General features: G+C 49.1%; 1 protein-coding gene and 1 long non-coding RNA gene across 2 annotated transcripts; one reads left to right on the top strand and one right to left on the bottom strand.

Moving 5' to 3' along the window:
- The first annotated feature begins 1,785 nt into the window (after positions 1–1,785).
- On the top strand, positions 1,786–5,569 carry NKX2-6 (NK2 homeobox 6). Its single transcript, XM_074355593.1, has 2 exons — positions 1,786–2,071; positions 4,923–5,569. The coding sequence occupies exons 1-2, from the start codon at positions 1,786–1,788 to the stop codon at positions 5,567–5,569; spliced, it is 933 nt and encodes a 310-aa protein (XP_074211694.1).
- Positions 5,570–9,684: 4,115 nt separating this feature from the next.
- Positions 9,685–21,527, bottom strand: LOC141575693 (uncharacterized). The gene is made up of 3 exons (XR_012503407.1): positions 16,826–21,527; positions 16,497–16,607; positions 9,685–11,548 (listed from the first exon to the last, which is right to left on the bottom strand). It is a non-coding gene; the product is annotated as an uncharacterized LOC141575693 (long non-coding RNA).
- Positions 21,528–21,618: the final 91 nt, after the last annotated feature.

Raw genomic sequence — 21,618 nt, forward strand, 5'->3', positions numbered from 1 at the left:
CATTGTGTGCTGCCATTGACGAGCTGGGCCCCCATCAGAGCTGCTTAACTTCTCTGATTGTGACTCCTCACTGAATAAAAAAAGAAGAAAGAAAGAAAGGAAAGAAAATGAAAAGAAAAAAAAAGAAACTGGAAACACTTTGTGTATATTTTCAATGTGAAGATTAAATGATGCAATAGATCAAAAATTATCTCCTGTTTAAACTATCAAATTTGTCAAAAATTTGCATACATTTTTGCAAGAAAATTTGTACCCACTAGCCTGGGGAAATAAGTTCAGCTTAACTTGATTTCAGGAAATAACAAAGCCCAGTTAGATCTTGCAATATTGAATTCTCCTAAGGAGGTTTATTTAAGACATTTTAATCTGAAATTCCAAAAAGACTCTAGTGAGAAATCATTTTGTTTAAAAAAAACAAAACAAAACTTTTTTTTTAACTTCTTAGATTCAGTACTGTGACTGCTGATCCCAAATCATGTTTTCTTGCTGAATCTCACTGCATGAGTGCCAACAATCATTGATGGTTTCATAACATTATCTCACTTAATTCTCTGAATTATCCTGTGATGAGCGTGTTCTTATCTCAATTTTTTATTAAGCCTAAGATTGGAAGGGTGAATACTTTGCCCAAAGCTCACGGTTGATGTGTTCCAGAGCCAGGGCTAGACCTGTTGACTCCACCTCCTTGTTCAAAAGCATTGTACACGCTGCCTCTCTTTTCTCGGTGCCGGCCGTGTTCAAGGGGCTTTTCTGAAGATCTAATCCTCGTCAAAACATCCCATCCCTTCGGGAGTCGCCGCGTTCGTATACACACGCAGGCCCGCTCAAGACAATCAACTTTAAGGACGTCAAGGGGAGAAAAAGAAGAAACTTGGGGTCTTGAAGAGCAAGGTGAGCCCCTGCCCCGCACCTTCTCTCTGGCGGGGGCTATTACCTTTCCTCGTCCCCACCCTCTAGCGGAACCTGCAAAGTGGCCTGGGGGCACCCCCAATATAGCTCCCATGCCCTTTCTTCGCTCTGGGGCTAAGATGCTCCTCCTGGGAAGTGGCAGATCCTGGCTTTCCAGACCCGGACTCGACTTTAAGCGAGACATTTCCATCTTAGTAGGTTAAGGCTTGCTCCTCCTGGGTCTAGCCTCTACTCCCTGGAAGGAGCTCCCAGCCGCCTGACCCTGGTTGGCCTTGCGCGCACTATAACTCCTTCTTGCACCTCCGCTCCCTCCGGTGCCCAGTGGTCTCCACCTGAGTTTTCCTCTGCCAAGAGAGGGGAGTTGAGCTAAGACCTGGCCGGAAGGACTGGCTCGGGTTGCAGAGCAAGGGTTCCACCCACACACACCCGCCCACTCCTGCACACCCTCTAGGAGAGTCCCGGGGGAACACTGGGCTGACCTCGGAAGCTCCCATTTGTACCGTATTCACTGAGGTACGAGCCGCGCGCACTCTCCCGTTTTCCTTGCTTTTAAGAACGGTCAGTATAAACCAAACCTTCCAGAAGGTGGCTGGGGGTTGGAGAGGAATTAGAAGGGCCCGAGAAAAAAAGTTTGTGGGAGGAAGATGCTGGGTTAACACGTGGTTTCTGCAGGAACCAATAGGGGTCCGCGGTCTGGTCACTGGGCCCTGGTAACCTGGCTCGCAGGGATGGCCCAGAGGAAAGCTCAGTCGGGGACGCTGGGCGGCTATCCCAGACCTTGGGTCTGCAGTTTCTGCAACGACAAAACGGAAAGTTCAGGGCGTTGCACTCGGTGGGGACGGGGGACGCCCCAGCCCCGCCCCCTCCGTCTTCGGGATGTTACTGAACCCTGTCACTTCCACTCCCTTTTCGGTCAATGACATCCTGAGGCTGGAGCGGGAGCAGATGAGCCCAGAGGCCTTGCAACTCCGAGGGGCACGGAGGAACCCGGAAAGATCCCAGTACCTGAGCCTGGTCCCAGAACCTCTAGGCTCGGAAGTTCACAATACGGGTAGTTGCGGTGGTGGCGGCGGCGGCGACAGAAGGCAGGAGGGATCGGAGCCTCCTGCGGGTCCCTGTGAGACAGTCACAGAGATGGATGCTGAACCGATGCGCAAGCCACGTGAGTACACACTCAGGTCCTGGCTACTAGGAGATACCAAGGGGTGGGGGTGGATCGTTATCAATTGGCAGGTAGGGGGAACATGCATTTCCTTGTCTTCCCGGCTCCAAGGGCCTAGCCCTTTTTCCCTTCATCTGAAGAGTCGAAAAGGCGGAACTTTCAGCCTCCAAACACCCTAACGAAAAGTCCTGAATCTTAGGGGTTCACTGTTTCCACAGCCTGTCCTGTGATTCCCGCAGACGCATCACCACCACTTACAGGCACAGTTCCCAGAAATACCAGATTCTCTTTCTTACAGCAAGACCCTCTACAGTATCTTAGCTGTGCTCCATCACCACCAGCTTTCCCCGCCTTCTGCGAGTCTGTCTATCCTAAATTGCCTGCCTAAGTGCAGCCATCAAAGCACCGTGGCGCTTTGGGTGTAGAAACTCTGGGGTCAGTCCTAGGTCCAGCCTTTTCCTGGGTCTTGCCAAGTCACCTGACCAGCCCAGACATTCCTCTGCCCATATTCCTCCTCTGGAAAGTGAGAAAGATGGTGTCTGAGTCCCACGGCGTGGACGGCCTTGATGGTCCTGGCAGCGGGTCCTTCGCACCTGGAAGCATGGTAAGGGCAGCTCGGGTTTCAGCTGCTCTGAGACACGAATCGGATGGAGTCTCGGCTCCAGGTATCTGAAAGCGCAACTTTGTGCACAAGGCCCGGGCAGCTGCGACCCGCGGCAGGAAAGGAAGAGGCGGCGGGGGAGTTGTGATGCGGTTGCTCCTGAGACCCGGCATGGTTTGGCATGAGAAGCTTGACATTCCGAGAGAAGAGAAACCCACTCTCCCTCTTGCCAGCTCTCCGTGAGGGTCTGGGTGCCCCCGAGAAGCGCCTCGCGGGTTGGGTCCTTCTCTGCCGGTCTGTGCCGTGAACTCTATTCAAGGTTCAAACAATACATGAAGGAAATAAAGATGTTAGTCCGGCGTTATTCAACGACTTTAGCAGGCTGGTCCAGGAGTCTGGAGAACGTTAAATGTTCCCGCGTTTCAAAAGAAGCCTTTGGGTTTTCTGCAGGGGACTATAAACCATAAACTCCCTCTACGCTGCCCAGCCAACTCGCCTTTTACTTTGGCTTGGCCAGAAAGGGGTCACGTTCTTCTGACCACTGCTGTCACCTCGCAACGCAGCCAAAGGCACCCGTGGCGCGTTCCTCCTCTGCGGGCGCACCGGGGCGGCGACTCTTCAGCGGCTGCTGTGGACGCGGAGAAAGGGCCTGCGCTCCCGTCCAGGAGCCAAGCCCGGGGCCGCAGCAGCGATCGCGCGGGGAAGGGACCTTCCTGGGGGACTCTGCGCGGCTCCTCTGTCCCCGCCGATCCACTTTGCTTTCAAGGATTCAAGGCGAGAGGGGCTCCTGTGACTGTGACGGAGGGGATACTCACGGGGCGCTGGGCAGCCCCTAGGCCTGCGTGCTCAGCGACTCCCCAGTGGGGTTCTGCTTGTTCCACAGAGTCCTTGAAGGCCAGCAGTTCCTTTTCGATTTGCTAAGAAAACAAACAAACCTCCATATTATCGCTCTTTGTGGGAAGATGTGTCTTCGGTTTTTCTGAGCACAAGCTTCTATGAAGTCAGATTTTATTTCCTCAAACTTAAACACCAAACAGCTCCCCGACCCAGACTGTGCCAGCGCGGTTGTGAATTTCGGGTTCCAAGCAGCACCGATTCTAATCACGTGTGTCTTGCATCCCTCAGTATTCCTGGTTTACTGCTGGCATGAGTTTCCATGAAAACTCAGTTTCCTTCCTACCTACCTTTGGGTAAGAACTGAACTTAGGTAAGACAGGAGAGGTATGGGAAGAAGGGAGGAAGGGCTGCATTTTGGGAGGCTCTGGGCACAGCCGCCTCCGGGGTGATCTTCCGGGCGCTGGCGGTCCGGAAGGGGAAATCAAGGAGAAGCCAACGCCACCCGCTTGGGGAGACCCAGAGGAGAAAGAGGCTGCTTTTTAAAATGCCAGATGTGGATCTCAACTTTATACATCCCGCATAAAGAATCTTATTTTCTGAGCCAAGAGTCAGGAGCCAGAAAATATTTTGTTCTATTTTATTTTAATTTGGATCACAAAGCATCGCATCCAACAAAGATGGGGCGGGTTCCTGGTGCCGTGGAGCACTTGATGACCAAAGAGACAAGGGTGTGTGTAAAGGTGGGAGGAACTGGAGACTCCCGCACCTGGGCTTGGAGCCGGGTACCCCGCGACGCAGGTGGGACCACGACGGATAACCAGGCAGACAAGGGCCTCCCGCAAGCGTGTCACTGAGTGTTAGTTCTCTGTCTCTCTGCCTCTCTGTCTGTCTCTCTCTCCCCACCAAGAGCAGTCCGAAGTCAGTCTCTAACAGGCTCGCAGCAAAAACTTCCCCAATCTCGATCACACTTTAAAATTAAAATCACAGCGAGCAGCCCATATACAGACCTTCTAAGAAGAAAATGGAGCTGCATTAGACTTTTTTCTTTAATGGAGGTACTGGAGATCGAACCCAGGACCTCCTATATGCGAAACATGCGCTCTACCACTTAGGTATTTCTCTCTCTCTCTGTCTTAGAGTCTTGATCAAGAATCTGCCTTTAGGGAAACAGCTGTACACTGGGAACCAGAGAGGGTCATAGTTTGTATTATATTTCAGGAGATACAAAATCGACTGAGCTTGGAGGAAAGGAATATTCAGACCTTCCTGGGACGGGGTGATGGGTCGGCAGAAGGGAGAGACGGGCGCGAAGTGAAAACTACCTAGGGAGATGGGCGTCCCTTGGAAACAGTGTAAGGATCGCTCGGGTGAGCCTTAGGCTGGCGCTGACGGTGTTCCTTCCTGTGCTTTTAGAGCCCGGCCCCAGCGCCGCCTCTCCCCGGGGCTGCGGGAGCCGGGTGCTGGAGCGCAGCCTGGGCAGCGGCGGCGGCGGCGGCGGCGGCGGCGGCGGCGGCACGCGCGGCGCGGGCTCGGAGCATCCCAGGGCGCGGCCCCGGCGGAAGCCGCGCGTGCTCTTCTCGCAGGCGCAGGTGCTGGCGCTGGAGCGGCGCTTCAAGCAGCAGCGGTACCTGTCGGCGCCCGAGCGCGAGCACCTGGCCAGCGCGCTGCAGCTCACGTCGACGCAGATCAAGATCTGGTTCCAGAACCGGCGCTACAAGTGCAAGAGACAGCGCCAGGACAAGTCCCTAGAGCTGGCCGGCCACCCCCCAGCGCCGCGCCGGGTGGCGGTGCCCGTGCTGGTGCGGGACGGCAAGCCCTGCCTGGGCCGCGGCGCGCCCGCCTTCCCCGGCCCCTACGGCGCCTCCCCGGCGCCCTATTCCTGCTACGGCGACTACGCGGGCGCTCCTTACCGCGCGGGCTACGGCGGCGGCTACGCGGGCGCGCCCCCGGGCCCCGCGCCCCCAGCGCCCCAGGCCGGCACGGGCTTCGGCGCGGGTGGGCCGGGCGCCAATCCTCAGGGCCACTTGCCCGCTCCGCTGCGGGGTGTCAGGGCCTGGTGAGGCGTCTTGGCTCGGATACCGCCACCCCGGCCAGATGCTCCGTCCCCCGCTTCTCCGCCAACGGATCACGGCCCAGACGAGGGGCCGCGGCTGCGGAGGGAATAGGAGACGGGTCTGCTTCTCTCCGGAGCCATCCCTGAGACTGCGACTCGCCGGCGACGAGCCATCCAGCTGTAAGCCCTGGGGCATTCTTCTCCCAAGAAGAGACGTAAGGCGGGGCCTGCGCCCGCGCCCACGAAGCAGCGCCGAGGGGCAGGAAGGCCGAGAGTGGCTGGCAATTTAGGGTGTCCGAGCAGGACTGAGGCAGGTCACTTTTCGGCCCTCAAACCCAGGGGCTAAGAGGCTCTTTAATTTGTGCGCGGGAGCCCGAGGGGCGGGTGGTGGTGATGGGGTTGCTCTACGGACCCCCGATCTCCCAGTTAAAGGCAACAGGTGGGGGAAGAAGGAGAGAAAGAGATGGGCGAGGGAAGGGGGATGAAGAGCCTGGAAGAGGAGGACCCAGGAGGTGCTGGGGTGTGAGCCAGGCGCCCCTGTAGGGTTGATCTCCCCCCTCTCCCCTCCACGGTTGCACTCCTGGGACTCGGTATTAATCCAGTGGAAAGCTTTTTTCCTGGAGCCCCCATTGCTCTCCAGAAGGTACCCGCCACGTTCTGGTTCTTCCCTCACTGTAAGTGGAGCTTCTCTCTTGTATGCAGCTCAGCATCTCTGAGTAAATAGACTCAATATATTTGTGTGTGTTTCCCTTGTGTGTACCCCATTGGAATCCATCCACCTCTCGGTTACTTCTAAACAACTTCAAATTAAACATGAAACCCAGAAGTTCTGAATCTTCAGAACATACAGGATTCCCTAGAGAGACAAAACTTGGATTCAGCTCTGGAGAGGTTACCTGATTTCTTCTGTCATCACTCCCCACCCCTCCCCCGCCTCTGTAGGTTTTCTTTCAGAACGTAGTAGGTTTCTAAATTCTGCATCAGGAAAGGAGGCCTCCACTTGTGCTCAGTTCCTAACAGGATGGGCAGGAAGCCTGAACTTTAGGGGAAATTATAACCACTACCCACCTCAAAATGCAAATATATCTGAAGTCAGGCAAACTGAAGATGGAAAACAAATTCATTTTATTAAAAGGAATTTGGGATCAAATAAGAAAGTTGTCTTTGGTAGGTCCTAGTCGGCAAATCAGACTCTTTTCTTTTTTCTGGGATATTTTTTAGACAATGAAAAACTCTGGTCCTTCATCTCCTGGACCACTGATTTGTCAAAAGTTAAATTCTATTATTTAATAAATTCTAATATTCCATTAAATTGTTCTGTCTCTGCAGTCTCTCATTTCCGAATGTGCCCTGGTTTTTTTTTGTTGTTGTTGTTTTTTTTTTACCAGCGTGGGAAACAGGGGATGCTTGGTCCTATGTAAACGATGACTGAGTATTGGCAGCTGACATCTCTTAAAGTTTACGTGTAAGTTAAAAACAAGGGTAGGTGTTCATATTTTTCCTTACCACCATTTCCTTACATTTTCTCACCACTTTGTCTTCATTTCTTTTCTCTATTTCTCCATAAAAATCTGTTAACAAAAGTGCGTTTAGAAACACCCCACAGCGTCTTTCAATTATAGTTAGTGTTGTGTTCCTGGGATTAAAAAGTACTTTCAGTTAGGGAAGTAGCCAATAAACAGTATCAATAAATATTCCTTGGTCAATCAAGCTAAGATTTAAAAAAAAAAAAAAAGAAGAGAGAGAGATAACAGTTAAAGTCTCCATCATGAGAAAATGTCATACAGTGTAATATTCTCCTTTCCCTTTGAGGGGTATTCCTTATAAGAGGAAAATTACTCGTGGACATTGACCTTAGATTCACGACAGTTGAGTTTAAGCTCAGTACCACCACTGAGTAACCGTCTGGCCCTCATTTGTTCAGTGAATTGTATTAAAATTTCCCAAGATGAGATTCTAAAATACTCTATGTTAATTTTTAAGAACTCTTTGTTGCTTTCCTTTGGGTAAAGTCCTTACCCAGAAATGTAGGTCATCATCGTATGGATCTAGCAAAGTACGTGGTGCAGGGTAGGAAATTAATAAATGCTGTTTCTTTCACCCTCCCACCCACTTGTAACCCAAGGAGCAGTTATCAGAGTGTGTTGTTCTGAACAGACCGTGCCTCCCGCGCCGCCTCCGCGCTTTGCGCCACGACGAAGAGCCCAGGAGGAACAGCGATGGCTGTGGTCAAGGCTGTGAGTGAAGGGGACAGAGGCTTAATTCAATCATCACTAACTCAGTCATCGCTGAACATAGGACACAAAAGAAAATAAACTTTGGCTGCCGCCCTTAAGGAATTTACTATCTAATTGAATACCAGAGACTAGCACGAGAAAGGTATCTAAAAATACAAGGTGGTGTATACTGCATGTCAAGTCAGACAGGCAATACACTCTCTAGAAAGAGAGAAAACCCGGTGTGAGCTGGGTGCTTAGAGACAGTGCTTAGAGGCAGTGGATTAATCCCTTTAATGAGGGTGAGAATGACATTATTTACTGGGAGAAGTTCTGAGAAAGGTCTAGGATATGGGAATGGAGAAAAGTAAATGGGCACATGCCAAAGCTGGAGTCCTATTTCATAGCAGTTTGAGATAAATTTCAAGGCTGGCTTCTGGGACTTTGTCAGTTTCATTCAGTTGGCGGAAGAGATGCGGGAGGCAGGAGAGAGTGTTGCTTTCACATACACCCAAGATGTTCCATTGACCTGCCACATTTTCTGTTCTGCTGCCCAGATTGCCGTAGCATCCATATTTGCTGGCCTAAACAAAACAAACAAACAAACCCTTGTCCGTGTGCATCCCACATGGCTTTTTCTTCAGGTGAGAGCGCGGAAGTTTGAGGTTCACAGGACGCCAAGGAGATTTCTTTCCAAAAGGGAAGGAGAGTGAAGGAAAACTCTCTTCTCCCCTCTCCCCACTTTCGGCCTGTCAGGATCGCTTTAAAACACATCCCTCTCCCAGCCCATCCAGCCCACCCTCAGCTGCCCATCTTCCGTCCTGTAATCTCTCCCTTGCACTGAAAGCTGCCCCTCTTTGTGTGTCTTGCCGACCACAGCTTATCCCAGGCAGGGCTCTCACCAGGGCGCTGCTCTGTAAGCAATCAGCCTCTTATCTGCATCGTTCAGTCCCGTCACTCCAGTCACCTCTTAATGTTCACAGGTTCCCCAAATGGGAAGTAATTGACCTCTAAGCAAAACAAAAAAGCTCTCAGAGAGATAGCAGAGGTTCCCTTCCTGACTGTCCCAGGGCTGGGGTCTCACCTAGGCCAGGTGGGTAAGTCAATAAAATTGCAGACTTCCTGGCTCCCTGTCCTTCCTCCCCCCCCGACCCCCCCCCCCCAGTCCCTTCAAACCAGCTTCATCCGATACCATCTGAAAATCACGCTGAGCACAAGTTGAACCCTAGATCTCAGGGTTGCCAGAGATTCCCGGTATTTATTTTTCATAATTTTGTCATTATGGTGATATCATGTTGAGGGTATGTATTTAAATCTTTAAAAATTCCACTTGAAAATTGTTTACCATCCTCAGAGTTTATGCCAGATCTTCATTCTATCAGCCTAGTAACTCGCTTTTTTAATTTTTCACAAAACAGGCAAAAAGGCCGTGCCCCTTCCTCCCCACCATCTCATAAAGAAGCCTCTTTGGGGAGACGGGAGGTGATGGAGGACCAGAGTTAGGAGTTGTCGGACTTCATTCTACCCCAGTTAGACTAGAGACGCACTGTGTGACCCTGAGCAAGCCTTGTAACCTCTCTGGGCTTCGGTCTCTCCTTTCTTTACCAAATTGAAGAGGTGGATCGCTGAGGCTATTATTCTAATTTGGGGTGGCTCCCTGTGGATTTCAGATGCCCTTATTATTTTTAAATTGTAGGATAGGTCATATATCCAGAAGACTACATAAAACATATATGCACAATTCAAAAAAATAATCATAAAGTGAATACAGATGTAACTCCTACTCAAGGCAAGAAATAAGGGGTCCCAGCTCCCCAACAGCCCTTCTCCCCATCCCCCTGCAAGAATGCAAACCCCTTCCCTCCTTCCCTCCCCAAAGAAGAAACCAGCTATTCTGACTTTTGTGATAATAATTTACAGGCTTCTCCGTATGGATTTAGCTTTATGGACACATCCCTCAACATTATGGTTTAATTTTGCCTGATTGTAGATGTTACATAAATAGAATCATAGCCTGTGTATTCATGTATTCGTTAGTGACTTGCTGCCTTTTTTGATGTTCATGAGATTTATCCACGTGCTTGGGTGGAGCTTGAGTTTGCTCATTCACATGGCTACATGCTGTTCCAATGTACAGGTACCTCAATGCATGTGCTTACTGAAAAGGCACATAGATTCCAGCTGGATGCTGTAACACAGAATGCTGCTAGTGGTACTTTTTCTCACATGCACGGCTGTATTCTCTGGCTGGCGTTGGTCCTGGCTTCTAGGAACTGTTACACCTTACAGAGCAAGGATCCATCCTTGCAGAGATTTTTACTTATATAACAACAGCCTTTTAACTGTCGTATGATCTCACCGTGGACTCCCCACCTCCATCTGGGGCAGCACATGTCACTGTTCCCATTTGCAAAGGAAGAGTCCGAGGGCCAGAAAGGTGACAGCCACACTGGAAGTTAGTGACAGAATTGGGACTAGACCCCAGACCCTTGGCCCCCTGGTCCTGGGTTACTTCCACTGAAGGCCCAACAGGGAGTTCGAGTCCTTACACAAATCAGACGACCCTTGAGTGACACCTCTTTCTTTGTTTCCTGAGGGGAAACTGTGTAAGAGGGGTGGCAGCCTTTTGGAAAGCATAGAGGAGGGAGGAGTATGAAGCCGAGGGTGGGAGGGGGCGGGAGGGGTACAACTGCATTTTCAGGCACTTGTGAGCAAACAGAGTCTTTCAATGCTCTTGCTTTTGCGCCCCCTTGTCCATTTTTGCCTACATTTCTTTCTGGCTTTGTACCCCCAGACACGCTGATTCGTGCTTTCAATGGCCAATGCCTGAGAGTGGGGAGAATTCAGCGCAGAGCTGAGTCTCCTCTGTCCCACCTCCCCCAGCTCGGGCAGAGAGCTTCGTGGGAAGTCCCTCTGCCTCCCTCCCTGACTCTTTGTTTACACTCTGGCCAGTCCCTCCACCTTCAGCCAGAGAGAAGGATGTGGTCTTAGTGACACTGTCCAGATTCCAGTATAAGAAAAGCTAAAATGCCAGCAGCCCAGTCACAGACCTCGGAGCACTTTCTGACTCAGTCCCTGTGGGGTCATCCTCATAAGCTGGTCTCAGTCAAACCTGCTTCCTTCCCATCCATGCTCCCATGGCTCCTGCTTCCTCCTGTCACCAGTCCAGCTTAATTGCCTGAAACCCTAGGGCCCAGGAGATTGGAATCCAAACTGAGGGCTTCAGGGGCCAGAGGTGAACCTTTCCTTTGATGGCTCCTGTTTCTTGTCCTTCTCCGAACCCTCTTCTGCCTCCCTTGAGCATTCCCTGTGGGTCAGGTCTCCTGGGACCTGCTCCTGGAGCATCTTGAACCTCCCATCATAATGCATTTACTCTCCGCGTCCGTTGTCCCTTCTAAACAATCAGCCTCAGGTCTATCTTAGACCCTGGTATGTTCCTAACCCACCCTGTGCCTGTCATGGAGGAGAGGCTCAATACCGTTTGCTGTCTGAACAAATGAGTGAGAGGTTGCTGTCTGGCTTCCTTGTATGGAGTTGCTGTTATTTAACCAGCAAAACATACAGCTTTATTTTAGGGACTGAGCATCAAACGCATGTTCTCTGACTGGCTGGGCTTCTTTCTGATTCCAATATTTTCATCCCCACCCTAGAGAGTCATCAGAGGGGAAAGGTCTGGTCTAAGGAGCACCTTCCGATGTTTGGGATGTAAGAGGTCACAGAGATTCCATCGGGCCCTGCTCTCTGCCGAGCATCTGCAATCAGAGTCAGTCCTGTAAACACATGAGAAAAAATAACACATATAACCCAGGAACCTTTGCGTTGGAGAGAACAGTGCCAGTGGACTAACCCTCTGCCTCTGCTTGCAGCACTTAAACTGCCCACCAGGGGACACCCTTGCCTCCAGTTTCCCACTATGGGGGAAAAGAGATTTCCCCCAATTCCTTGGGCCGCCACCCAAAGCCTCTGCTTCTGGATTTGGGCAATGTTTCAGAGTTCTTTTTCAGGTCAACTGCTTTGTCTTCCGGTTTGGATATGACCAGTTGGGAGTGGACAGAAGGAGACAGTGAATCAAAGGTTTAAGGGCTCCATGGACAACAGCTGTTGGCCATGGTTTCAGCGTGACAAATATTAATAGCATTATGATAACGCTACGATGCTCGTGGCTACAAGATCTGCAGGAACGCTTTCCAGGGCACAGACGTCCCCCATAAATACTGTCTCACGTGATCATCATATACAGAAGTATTCACTCTCACACAGCTGAGGAAACCAGGGAAAGTGAGGGACATACCTAAGGTCACAAAGCTTGTAAGTTATGGTCTGAATGTAAACCCACTTGTCCTGTGTACAACTCCCCAGTGAACTTGTGTATCTAAACTATAACTGTCTGGGTGCGGGATGCTAACTCTGAAGGGATGCTAAAGCAAATATCACGAGATTAGACTGCAGCTCTGTCTTCGTTTTCACCCCCTCTCCAGGCTCTTGCTCAAACACCCTGCAGGGAAACTGATCTGACTGGCTCATCACATTGAACTGTTCTTGACTCAGAGATAAGGTTCCTAACTGTCTCTGAGTTGGAGACCACTTTGACCATCGATGTGGTTAAATCTTCCCGATTCTGGCTTAGCTCTGCTGTGGACCAGCTCAGCCATGGAGGGTGAGTTGACTTCATCTTTCCCGGCTTCAACTTCATCTTGGGGAGAATGGAGTTAGTTACACTAGTGGTTATCTGTGACTCTCTGGGTTGTGATGGGAACCCAACTCACACCAGCATGAGCAAAAAATTCAAGGCATTTTCTTCGCCCCCAGAGCTGAGTGGCAGGAAGGCTTACGTGAGGCTGGCTGGAAGCAGAGGCTGGAGTTTCCCCACTTACACCCTGCCCACTTCTCATGTCCACTTCGCTCTGCCAGGTCAGCTTCGTTGTTCTCCCGAGCCAGCTGAAACCACTGCCCAGCACACAGCTACTGGCAGCTCAGGATCACATCCTTACAGCTGCATAATCAGAGAGGAAGTGGCATCTTCCTTCCAACTCCAGGTTGGAAAACCAAGCCAGCTCTTCATCATCACAGGACACGGTGAGGATCAGGCAAGATACCAAGTGTGCAGGCGCTTTGAAAGGTCAGCCTCAGCTGCAGAATGCCTTCTTCTTGAGCGTTATCCTGCCCTGGGGCAATTCACTCACTTATAATCCTCAAATGCACCATCTGAAGAGTTCCCTGTAAGAGCAGGTTTTACAGGGGAGGAGGTGGACTGCAGTGTATTGGGTTGGACCCTCTCTTCCTAGACCTTGGCCGTGGTGTAAGGAGATGCCCCCGTGGGTCTAACAGTCCATAAATCTAGACAGAGTGACCCAGGCTATGCCCTCCAAGATGGGCATCACTTTGCATCATTTCATTCTGTCTCTGGGGGTCACATTCTCATCTCTGAGGCAACAAATGGAAAACAGGGGCAGTAGAGACACCCCCGTGGCAGGAGGCCCACCTCTAATGCCACCTTCGTGTTATGTAGATCTCGTCTCTTGCAGATGGTGGACCTTGTAACCTGCCATCCTCTTGTGGAATCCCACTGATCATGGCCCTTTAATAGCAGCAGCTCTTATCCCAAGTGAAGAATCGAGGCAACACAACCCTTGGGCCCTTTGCATTTTCCTACCTAATCGAGTAATAGCCTTCTGACCTGAAAATAGCCTGACCTGCAGAGCAGGGCCAAGGCTCCCCGGGAGGCTGGGCTGCGACGCAGCTGTAGGCTTGCCCCCAGGCAGTGAGCAGTAGCTCTTGGCTGCAATGGAGAGGGACCATAAGAGGACAAGAAGAACATGGCTCCCGCCAGGAAGGTCAAAGTTGGCAGAGGCTGATCTGCATCGGCCTCAGCGTGAACGCACATCCACTGTCCCCAGGGCGGCTGGACAATCCTTATGCACCCGCACCAGCCCGCAGGTCTGCAACCATCCCCTGCCGGCTGCCCCATCCTTTATTTTGTGCAAGTGGTGGTGAGGGAGCACACAGACCATGACTTGCTTCCGTTCCCCACCACCCACAGAAGGCTCTGCTCCCAAGATGCCTGCTTCTCCTCCCTCTCAGCAGCTCCCCTCAACTCCAAGCCCCCAAATTTAAGGAGCAGAATCCCAACCCTTAGAGGGGGAGGGTATAGCTTAGTGGTAGATCGTGTGCTTCAGTATGCACAAGGTCCTGGGTTCAATCCCCAGTACTTCCCTTAAAATAAGTAAATAAATCAATAAATCTAAATACCTCCCCCACTAAAAAACAAAACAAAAAGCATACTAAAAAAAAAAAATTAAGAAATAAATAAAGAATCCCAACCCTCAGGACTGTGATTCCAGAGCTGGTATCCCCAGCACCCACCCACCACCCAGGCAGAAAGGGACTTTTTCACACAGCCCTCTCCTCACACACTCTCAGCTTCAAGGCCAGATCGTGGGCCTGAGGAAACGGTTGACAAAGCTTTTCTCGGGCAGCTGGTGGATGGCCTGGCCTGCCTCCTTCTCCTTCAGTCCTGATGGGGAACCTGACATGACCAACTGGGGCGATCGGGGATCACACTGGCTGGAGCTGTCCTTGGTCTGGACACTCACTTAGAATCACACACAAGACCCCGCTTGATCCGCAGGGCAGGACGTGACTGCACAGCAGCCAGCTCTTATCACTCCCACTTATCAGGGGAGGTAACTTGGGCCAGGAGCGGCCAAGAACCTGCTCCGGGGAAACGGCAGAGCCAGGGTTTAAACTTGGCCTCTTTCAGTTGGGGGGGGCTGTGGTATAGCTCCGTGGTAGGGCGCATGCTTTGCATGCCCAAGGTCCTGGGTTCAATCCTCAGTAACTCCATTAAAAACAAAAGTTTAACAAACAAATAAATAAACTGGCCTCTAGGAGGCCAAAGGCCACCCTGTAGGCCCCACATCAGCTGTTCCTTTGCAATATCTACTACACAGGCCCTCACTCTCACTGTCCCAGGTCAGCCTGTGTCCTGATTCCCTTGATGCAGTCTGTCACCATTGCCACCAGCACTGTCTTCCTAAAACACGAATTTGATGGTACCCCTTCTCTCTGCTCCAAACCCTCCAAAGCCCCGAGTGGCCTGTGAGTATAAACTGTGGGCTGCTACAATTACCAGGCAGACCCTTCCTCCTCTGCTCCACCTACTCCAGTCCTCTCCGTGTGTCTCTTTAAAGGACCACCTCCTCCGTGCAGCCTTCCATCCTGAAGCTGCCAGTCTTTGAGGGTCAGTTGAAGAGCCCCCTTGTCTAGTGGCTTTCAAACCAGCTTCTGAAACACCGTGAGAGTTCCCAGGACCAGCGCTGGGACAGAGGGGTCTGGGTATGTGGAGGGGAGGTGTCACCAGCTCCTCACCTCTGCTCAGTGGCTGCAGACTTGCCTTTATCTGTCAGACATTTGGCATCCACGTAAAATTTTATCTGAAAATTGTCCCGCTGCTAAGGAGGATCCAGGGCCAGTTTGCTTGATGTGCATCTTGGCTTGGCACCTGTTAGCTGAGTGACTGCAGCAAAGTTAGTCAACTTCTCTGTGCCTCACTTTCTCCTTCTGTAAATTGGGGGTATGATAGTACCTATTCAGAGGGTTGTTGTAAAAACTAAGTGAGTTAATATAAGAAAAGGACTCTAAAGCACATTTTCAATGTCAGGTAAGTTTCAGCTACTATTGTTTTAGCACCAGGCCCAGGGTGTCTGTATCACTGAATTTCACTGGTTGAGAAAGATCTATTTCAAGCAGTCCTGGTGAAATGCTACGTCACCCTAAAACGGCGGGACACTGAATGGGCCAGTTTCCCCTCTTGGTGCTGAGCCTTCCCTGGAGGAAGTGGGCAAGTCTGTGAAGATCAGGTATCTCACCTGGGCTCCTTCTCCATCCCCGGCCTCTCTCTCCACACTCCTTCTCCTGCTCAGAACTCAGATGGTACCAGGGGCTTCTACCCCTGTTTGCGGGAGACGGCCGTCAGGGGTGTGCGGGACCCACCGTGCCGACTGCGGCTAGTTTCTCAGGGAGCCAAGCTGAGCAGTGAAAGGCCAGCCAGCCCCCACGCCTTCCGCCACCCCTCTCCCCCCGCCCTCCCCCTCCTCTTCTTGCAGGAGTGGATTCCATGCAGAGGTCTCTGGAGAGAAGCAGTGTCATGCTTGATCTGACCCCTCAGTTTTTCCTGCTTATCAATCAGCTACCTGCCGGCTCTGCCAAGAGGATCCACGAACAGGTTTTTGTTTTTCTTTTAAGGCCTTACCATGCCCATTGGCTGGTCACAGAAGTAAAACTCTGGCAGGGGAACTCTGGTCATGCCTGTAACATTTTATTTCTTTTAAAAAAAAAAGTACATGCCATAAATTCAATGATAGAAATTATCTCTGCATTTCTTGACTGTTTAAAACATTTTATAGTAGAAATCACATGTTTTAAGAGATAGAAATCCGGGCAGGGAAATAGCTTAGGGGTAGAGCGCATGCTTAGCATGCACAAGGTCCTGGGTTCAATTTATTAAAAAAATTTTAAAAAAGAAAGAAAAGAAAAGAGATAGAAATAAAACCAACCTACAGATTGAGAGACCTGGGTTCAAGTTCTGACTTGGTCACTAACATGTGATTTTGGAGGAGTCATTTAGATTTTCTGAACCTCAGTTTCCCCACTTCTAAAATGATGTCTCAGGTCTTTCAATACCCAATTCTGTGAATTTTAAATAGGAGTGCCACATACCTCCTGGTTCTGAACGTTGCCCTCTCCAGCATCCCCTCTCTCCATGCCTTCTGGGTCGTTCTCCATCTCCCCTCATTCCCCTCTCTGAGCCCCTTCAGGTGGGAAGGGAACCTGGATAAATATATGAATGGGATGAAAGCCTTTACGGATGTCCAAAGCATTTCAGGCATCAGGGCACTGCAGGGTGGTCTAGAAGGATTTCCCCATCCTTCCCCTCATGCCTGGGTGGCCCTTTCCCTTATGGTCTGTGAAAAACACCAGGATGGTCTTGCCTGCATTGGGCAGGACTTGCCTCGGGCCAAATATGAACCCCTGGCTGAGCGACTTACTCTCAGTGGTCTGTTGCTATGTTGTCCTAAATGATTTCCAGAAAAGTGTCTGTCAGAGGAGCTCCGGTTGGTAGTTCTGGAAGAAGGCAGTTTTCTTTGCAAGATAGCCTCTCATGACCCCAGTCCCCGTCTAGTCACGGGGGTCAGTAGAACCCCCTAAAGAGCCAAGCACAGTCTTAGCTCCTAGCCCCTCATCCCAGAGGGATGTGCACCCACCCCATCCCCAGAAATTGGCTCTGCCCCCTTCTCAGATAATCATCCAGCCAGGATACCATCATTTCAGGGTACCATCTTTGGTGGCCTGCCCAATTTTCTGGGGAGGGGGTTGCTGAGAGCTGGAGGCAGTGGGAGAGAGTTGGTCTCAAATTGCTTCTGGCAGCTGGAGAGCTTGTGAGAAGGTCAGAGCCTCCTTCCCTAGACAAACAGCCCCCCGTGTGTCTCCCCGTGGGGCCTCTGTTAAGCTGTTGAGCAGACCAGGCACCGAGGGATGGCGGCCACCCAGTTAGACCACATGGAAACTTCAGCAGACGCCCCCACAGCCTTGGGCTCACCAGAAACAGGCAGCCATGGAGGGGGCAGAGAGGAGGTGACCAGGGGCACCGTTAGCAAAATACTCTTGGGTTCCTATTGCCCAATAAATCTTCCCCAATGGCTTTTCTTGGGTGATAAGCACTGATGGGGGCATAATGAGGTTGAGTCACTATCTGCTACTGAACTTTCCCCAAACCCTAATCCTTTTTGCCACACAGAGAGGCCTGCAGGAAAAATTGGCATAAATAGGTACAGAGCTGGAGGAACAGATCTTTTTACAGGGTCTTGGGATGGAGGGAGAGAGAGGTCTTTTGGCAAGTATGGCATTTAAAACATGAATGGGTTTCAGAGTGATAGAAGGGCCCAGACCCACGTGAGGTCAGAAGTCCCCAGGGAAAAACAAAAATGGAGTAGATCACGTGGCCTACAGTGGCCTCCATGGCCTCCTCACCGCATCCTCCATCTCAATCCCGGAGCTGCCCAGAGTACTCAGCTCCTCACTGCTGGTGGCAGTGGCCAGTGGGGAGGTCCTTGGACTGGCAGCAATGGTGTCACTTGGGAGCTTGTTAGAAATCACAGTCTTAGGGTGCACCCAGACCCACTGAAGCAGAATCTGCATGGTAATAAGCTCCTCGGGCCATCTGTGTGTACCTCGAAGTCTGAGAAGCACAGGTCTACCCGTCCAGACCTGTCCCCTTCCATCTCCACCGCTCAACCTCCCAGGCTGTTTACCCTGGGCTCTGGGCTGGCCTCCTTACCTTCCTCTTCCTTGCCGCACCCCTCATATCCTGCAACTCTGCACTCCGCCAGCCTCCAGTTGGAAAATAAAAATAAAAAAAAGTCATGCCCTTGTGTAACTGAAGGTAGCTTAATGTGTCACCAAACTCACATAGCATTTTCACATTAGCACGTGAAAATCATCTGAACCCAAAAGCCACATGGAAAAATGCAGGACACCGAGCAGTAACAGTGGGGAGGCAGCACCTCTGAACAACTCCGTACTGCCACTGATCCAGGCTAACCTTGTGGAGGGTGGCTTAATTCATCCTTCTGTCCCTCTTTTCAGTGGCTCTGCCTATTATGATCCCATGGGAGGAGGGCGTGAGGCAAAGAAACAGGGTGGACTGAGCCAGGGAAACTCCCCCTGATCTGCTCTCCTCTTTTCCCACTCCGCTAGTTCCGTCCTTCTGCCCAGAGGTAACTGATCTATTGAGATGCTATATCCTTCTAGATTCTTCTATATATTAAAATGCTCAAATATAAAATATTCTATAGATAACCTGTGAATATCATTTTTACACAAGGAGCTCATTTTTAACTTTTTTTTTTTTTTTGCAACTTGAATCACTCTCTGATCAAACTGAGGATATGATCCCAAGTCAGCATGTTGTGTATTTGAATATTTCTAGGGTAAATCTCTAAGCGTGGAATATGTGTGTCAAAGGATACACCCAGTTTTAATTTTGACAGATTTTGCCAAGTTGCCATCCAAATATACAAAACTGACTTACTCTCCCTCCAACAGTATGGGAACAACTCTTCCTCACTCCCCACCAACACTAGACATTATCCAACTTTCTAACCTCTGTCAATCTAATAGGTGGAAAGAGGGCATCTCAATGTGGTTTTGATTTGCATTTCTCTAATGATGAGTGTGGTTAAACTTCTTCTTTTTTTTTTTTTTTTCATGTGCCTGTTAATGTTTTAAATCTTTGAGCCAGTTGGGATTTATTTTGTTATAAGAATAGAATTTATTTTTTCCATATGTACTAGATATTAAATAATTCACATTTCACCCCCTTGATTTGAAATGGCACCCAGCTCTAAATTTTAAAAATGAAAAGAGGTCACTCAATCTAAACTTCACACTATATACAAAAATTAGTTCAAATGCATCATGGATTTAAAAGTAAAATATAAAACATTTAGAAGATAAATAGGAGATAAAAAATAAAAGGAGAGTATCTTCAGTACCTAGAATTAAGCAAAGAGTTCTTAGGCATGACAATAAGAATGAAACTTGTAAAATAAAAATTCACCAAAATTAAAAACTTCTGTGCTGTGAAATATCCTGTTTAAAAAAAAAATGAAAGGACAAGCTACAGACTAAGAGAAAGTATTTGCAAACCACATATTCAACAAAGGCTTATATATAGAATATATTTTGAAAAACTATCAAAACTCAATAGCAAGCTCCCCACCAAAAATCCAATTATAACATATGCAAAAAGAGTTGAACAGATATTTCACTACAGAGGAAATACAGATGGCAAAGGAGTACACGAAAAGATATCCAATGTCACTTGGGAAATGCAAATTGAAAATTAAAACCACAATGAGATATTGCTACACACCTATTAGAATGACTGAAATAAAAAAATAATGATAACACCAAATGCTGATCAGGATGTGGAGAAACTGGAACTCTCATATGTTGCTGGTGGAAATCTAAAAATGGTACAATCCTTCTGGAAGATAGTTTGGCAGTTTTTAATAAAACTAAACATGCAATTACTCTATGACCCAGAACTTGTCCACTCCTGGACATTTATCCCAGAGAAATGGAAACATGTGTTCATACAAAAACCTGTACGTGAATGTCCACAGCACTTTCATTCAAAATAGCAAAAACAAAAAACAAACAAAAAACCCTAGAAACAGATCAATTGTCCTTCAGTGGGTGGATGGTTAACAAACTTTGGTAGATCCATACAGTGGAATATTATTCAGTAATTTTTTAAAAAAGTATTCGCTATTCATACATGCAACAATCTGAGTGGCCTCAGGGGCATTATACTCAGTGGGGGGAAAAAACCCTCAATTCCACATAGTTACATGCTGCTTGATGTTTGATTCCATTTATATAACATTCTCCAGATAGTAAAATTATAGAAATGGAGAACAGATTAGTAGCTGCCAAGGGTCAGTGATGGAGAGAAGAGGTTTGGTTACACAAGTACAAACAGATAGCACAAGGAGTCCTTTTGTGATGATGGAACCATTCTGTATCTTGATTGTGGCATTACAAGAATCTATTCATATGATAAAATTGCATACAGCTACACACACACACAAGAACACAAAATGATGAAAATAAAATAAGATCTGTAGTCTAGTTAATGGTGTGTATCAATATTAATTTCCTGGTTTTTATATGGTACTGTGGTTATATAATATGTCATCATTGGGGAAGCTAAGGGGTACTAATTTGGCAACTTCCTAGGAATTTCTAACTATTTCAAAAGAAAATGTTACAATTTTTTTCAAATGAAAAAATAAGAGAAGAAAAACCATCTTTGTCAAAGACCCTCCTGTTGCACAGGGTGGCTCTCTTTAGCAGTTGCTTTATTCACAATAACCTACTCCCTCCCCAGACACGCAACATACCATCTTTTTGAAAAGTTTCCCGTGGAATGAAAGGTACCTTAGACCGAGATGTACAGAAAAGTTGCTTAAATAAAAAATAGTTCAAAAGAACATTGTTATATCCTTTTTCTAGACTCACTGATTAATATTTTGACCCATTCACTTTATCATATGGGATCTAGCTATCCATCTGTATCACTGTTTCTGAACCAATTGAAGGTAAGTAACGTACATCATGGGTCTTTGCCCCTACACAATTTAGTGTTTACTTCCTAAGAACATTCTTCTGTACAATCACAGTACTGTCACCAACTTCAGGAAATGTAACACTGACTCAGTACTTCCAGCCATTGTTCCTATTCCATTTTCATCAGTTTCCTCAATAACGTCCAGGACAGAATCCAGCCTTGGGTCAGGTACCGCAAGCTGTCATGTCTCTTTGAGAGCCTTAGATTTAGTAGCTCCAGCTTTGCTACCAATGTCTCCTTGTCACCGGGCACCCAGAATTCTCACCTGCAAAGTGAGGTGGTGGTAATTGCCCCGCCTATTTCTTTGTGAGTAAAGGCACTTTACTCATCTCTAAGAGCTAAATAGGGTATTTCTCTTCTGCGTCATGATTTCCCAGAAGCAGCTAAACTTATGTTGTGGGTTGGAGCAGAGGAGACTCGCTTTGGTTTTCGCTCTCAGCCTGGGAAAACGATGTAGGGAGGAGGGAGGCGACCGAGGATCCAGGAGAAGAAGGAAAGTGTAGAGACCTCTATGGAAGACAAGCCCGAGACTGTGCGAGAGACTTCCCTTTTCCCGCACCTGGAGCGCCGGACGGCCAATCAGCGGCGCGGCTCGAGCGCGCGGCCAATGGGAAGGCGGCGCGGCGCGCCCCCAGGGCTATAAGTGCG

The sequence above is a fragment of the Camelus bactrianus genome, chromosome 31 (genome assembly GCF_048773025.1).
Source record: "Camelus bactrianus isolate YW-2024 breed Bactrian camel chromosome 31, ASM4877302v1, whole genome shotgun sequence".
Classification (NCBI taxonomy): Eukaryota; Metazoa; Chordata; class Mammalia; order Artiodactyla; family Camelidae; genus Camelus; species Camelus bactrianus.

Excerpts from the sequence above, each read along its gene's own strand:
- NKX2-6 (XM_074355593.1), top strand. The coding sequence starts at position 1,786 with ATGTTACTGAACCCTGTCACTTCCACTCCCTTTTCGGTCAATGACATC. Across the intron at positions 2,072-4,922 it reads TGAACCGATGCGCAAGCCAC|AGCCCGGCCCCAGCGCCGCC; the intron begins GTGAGTACACAC and ends CTGTGCTTTTAG.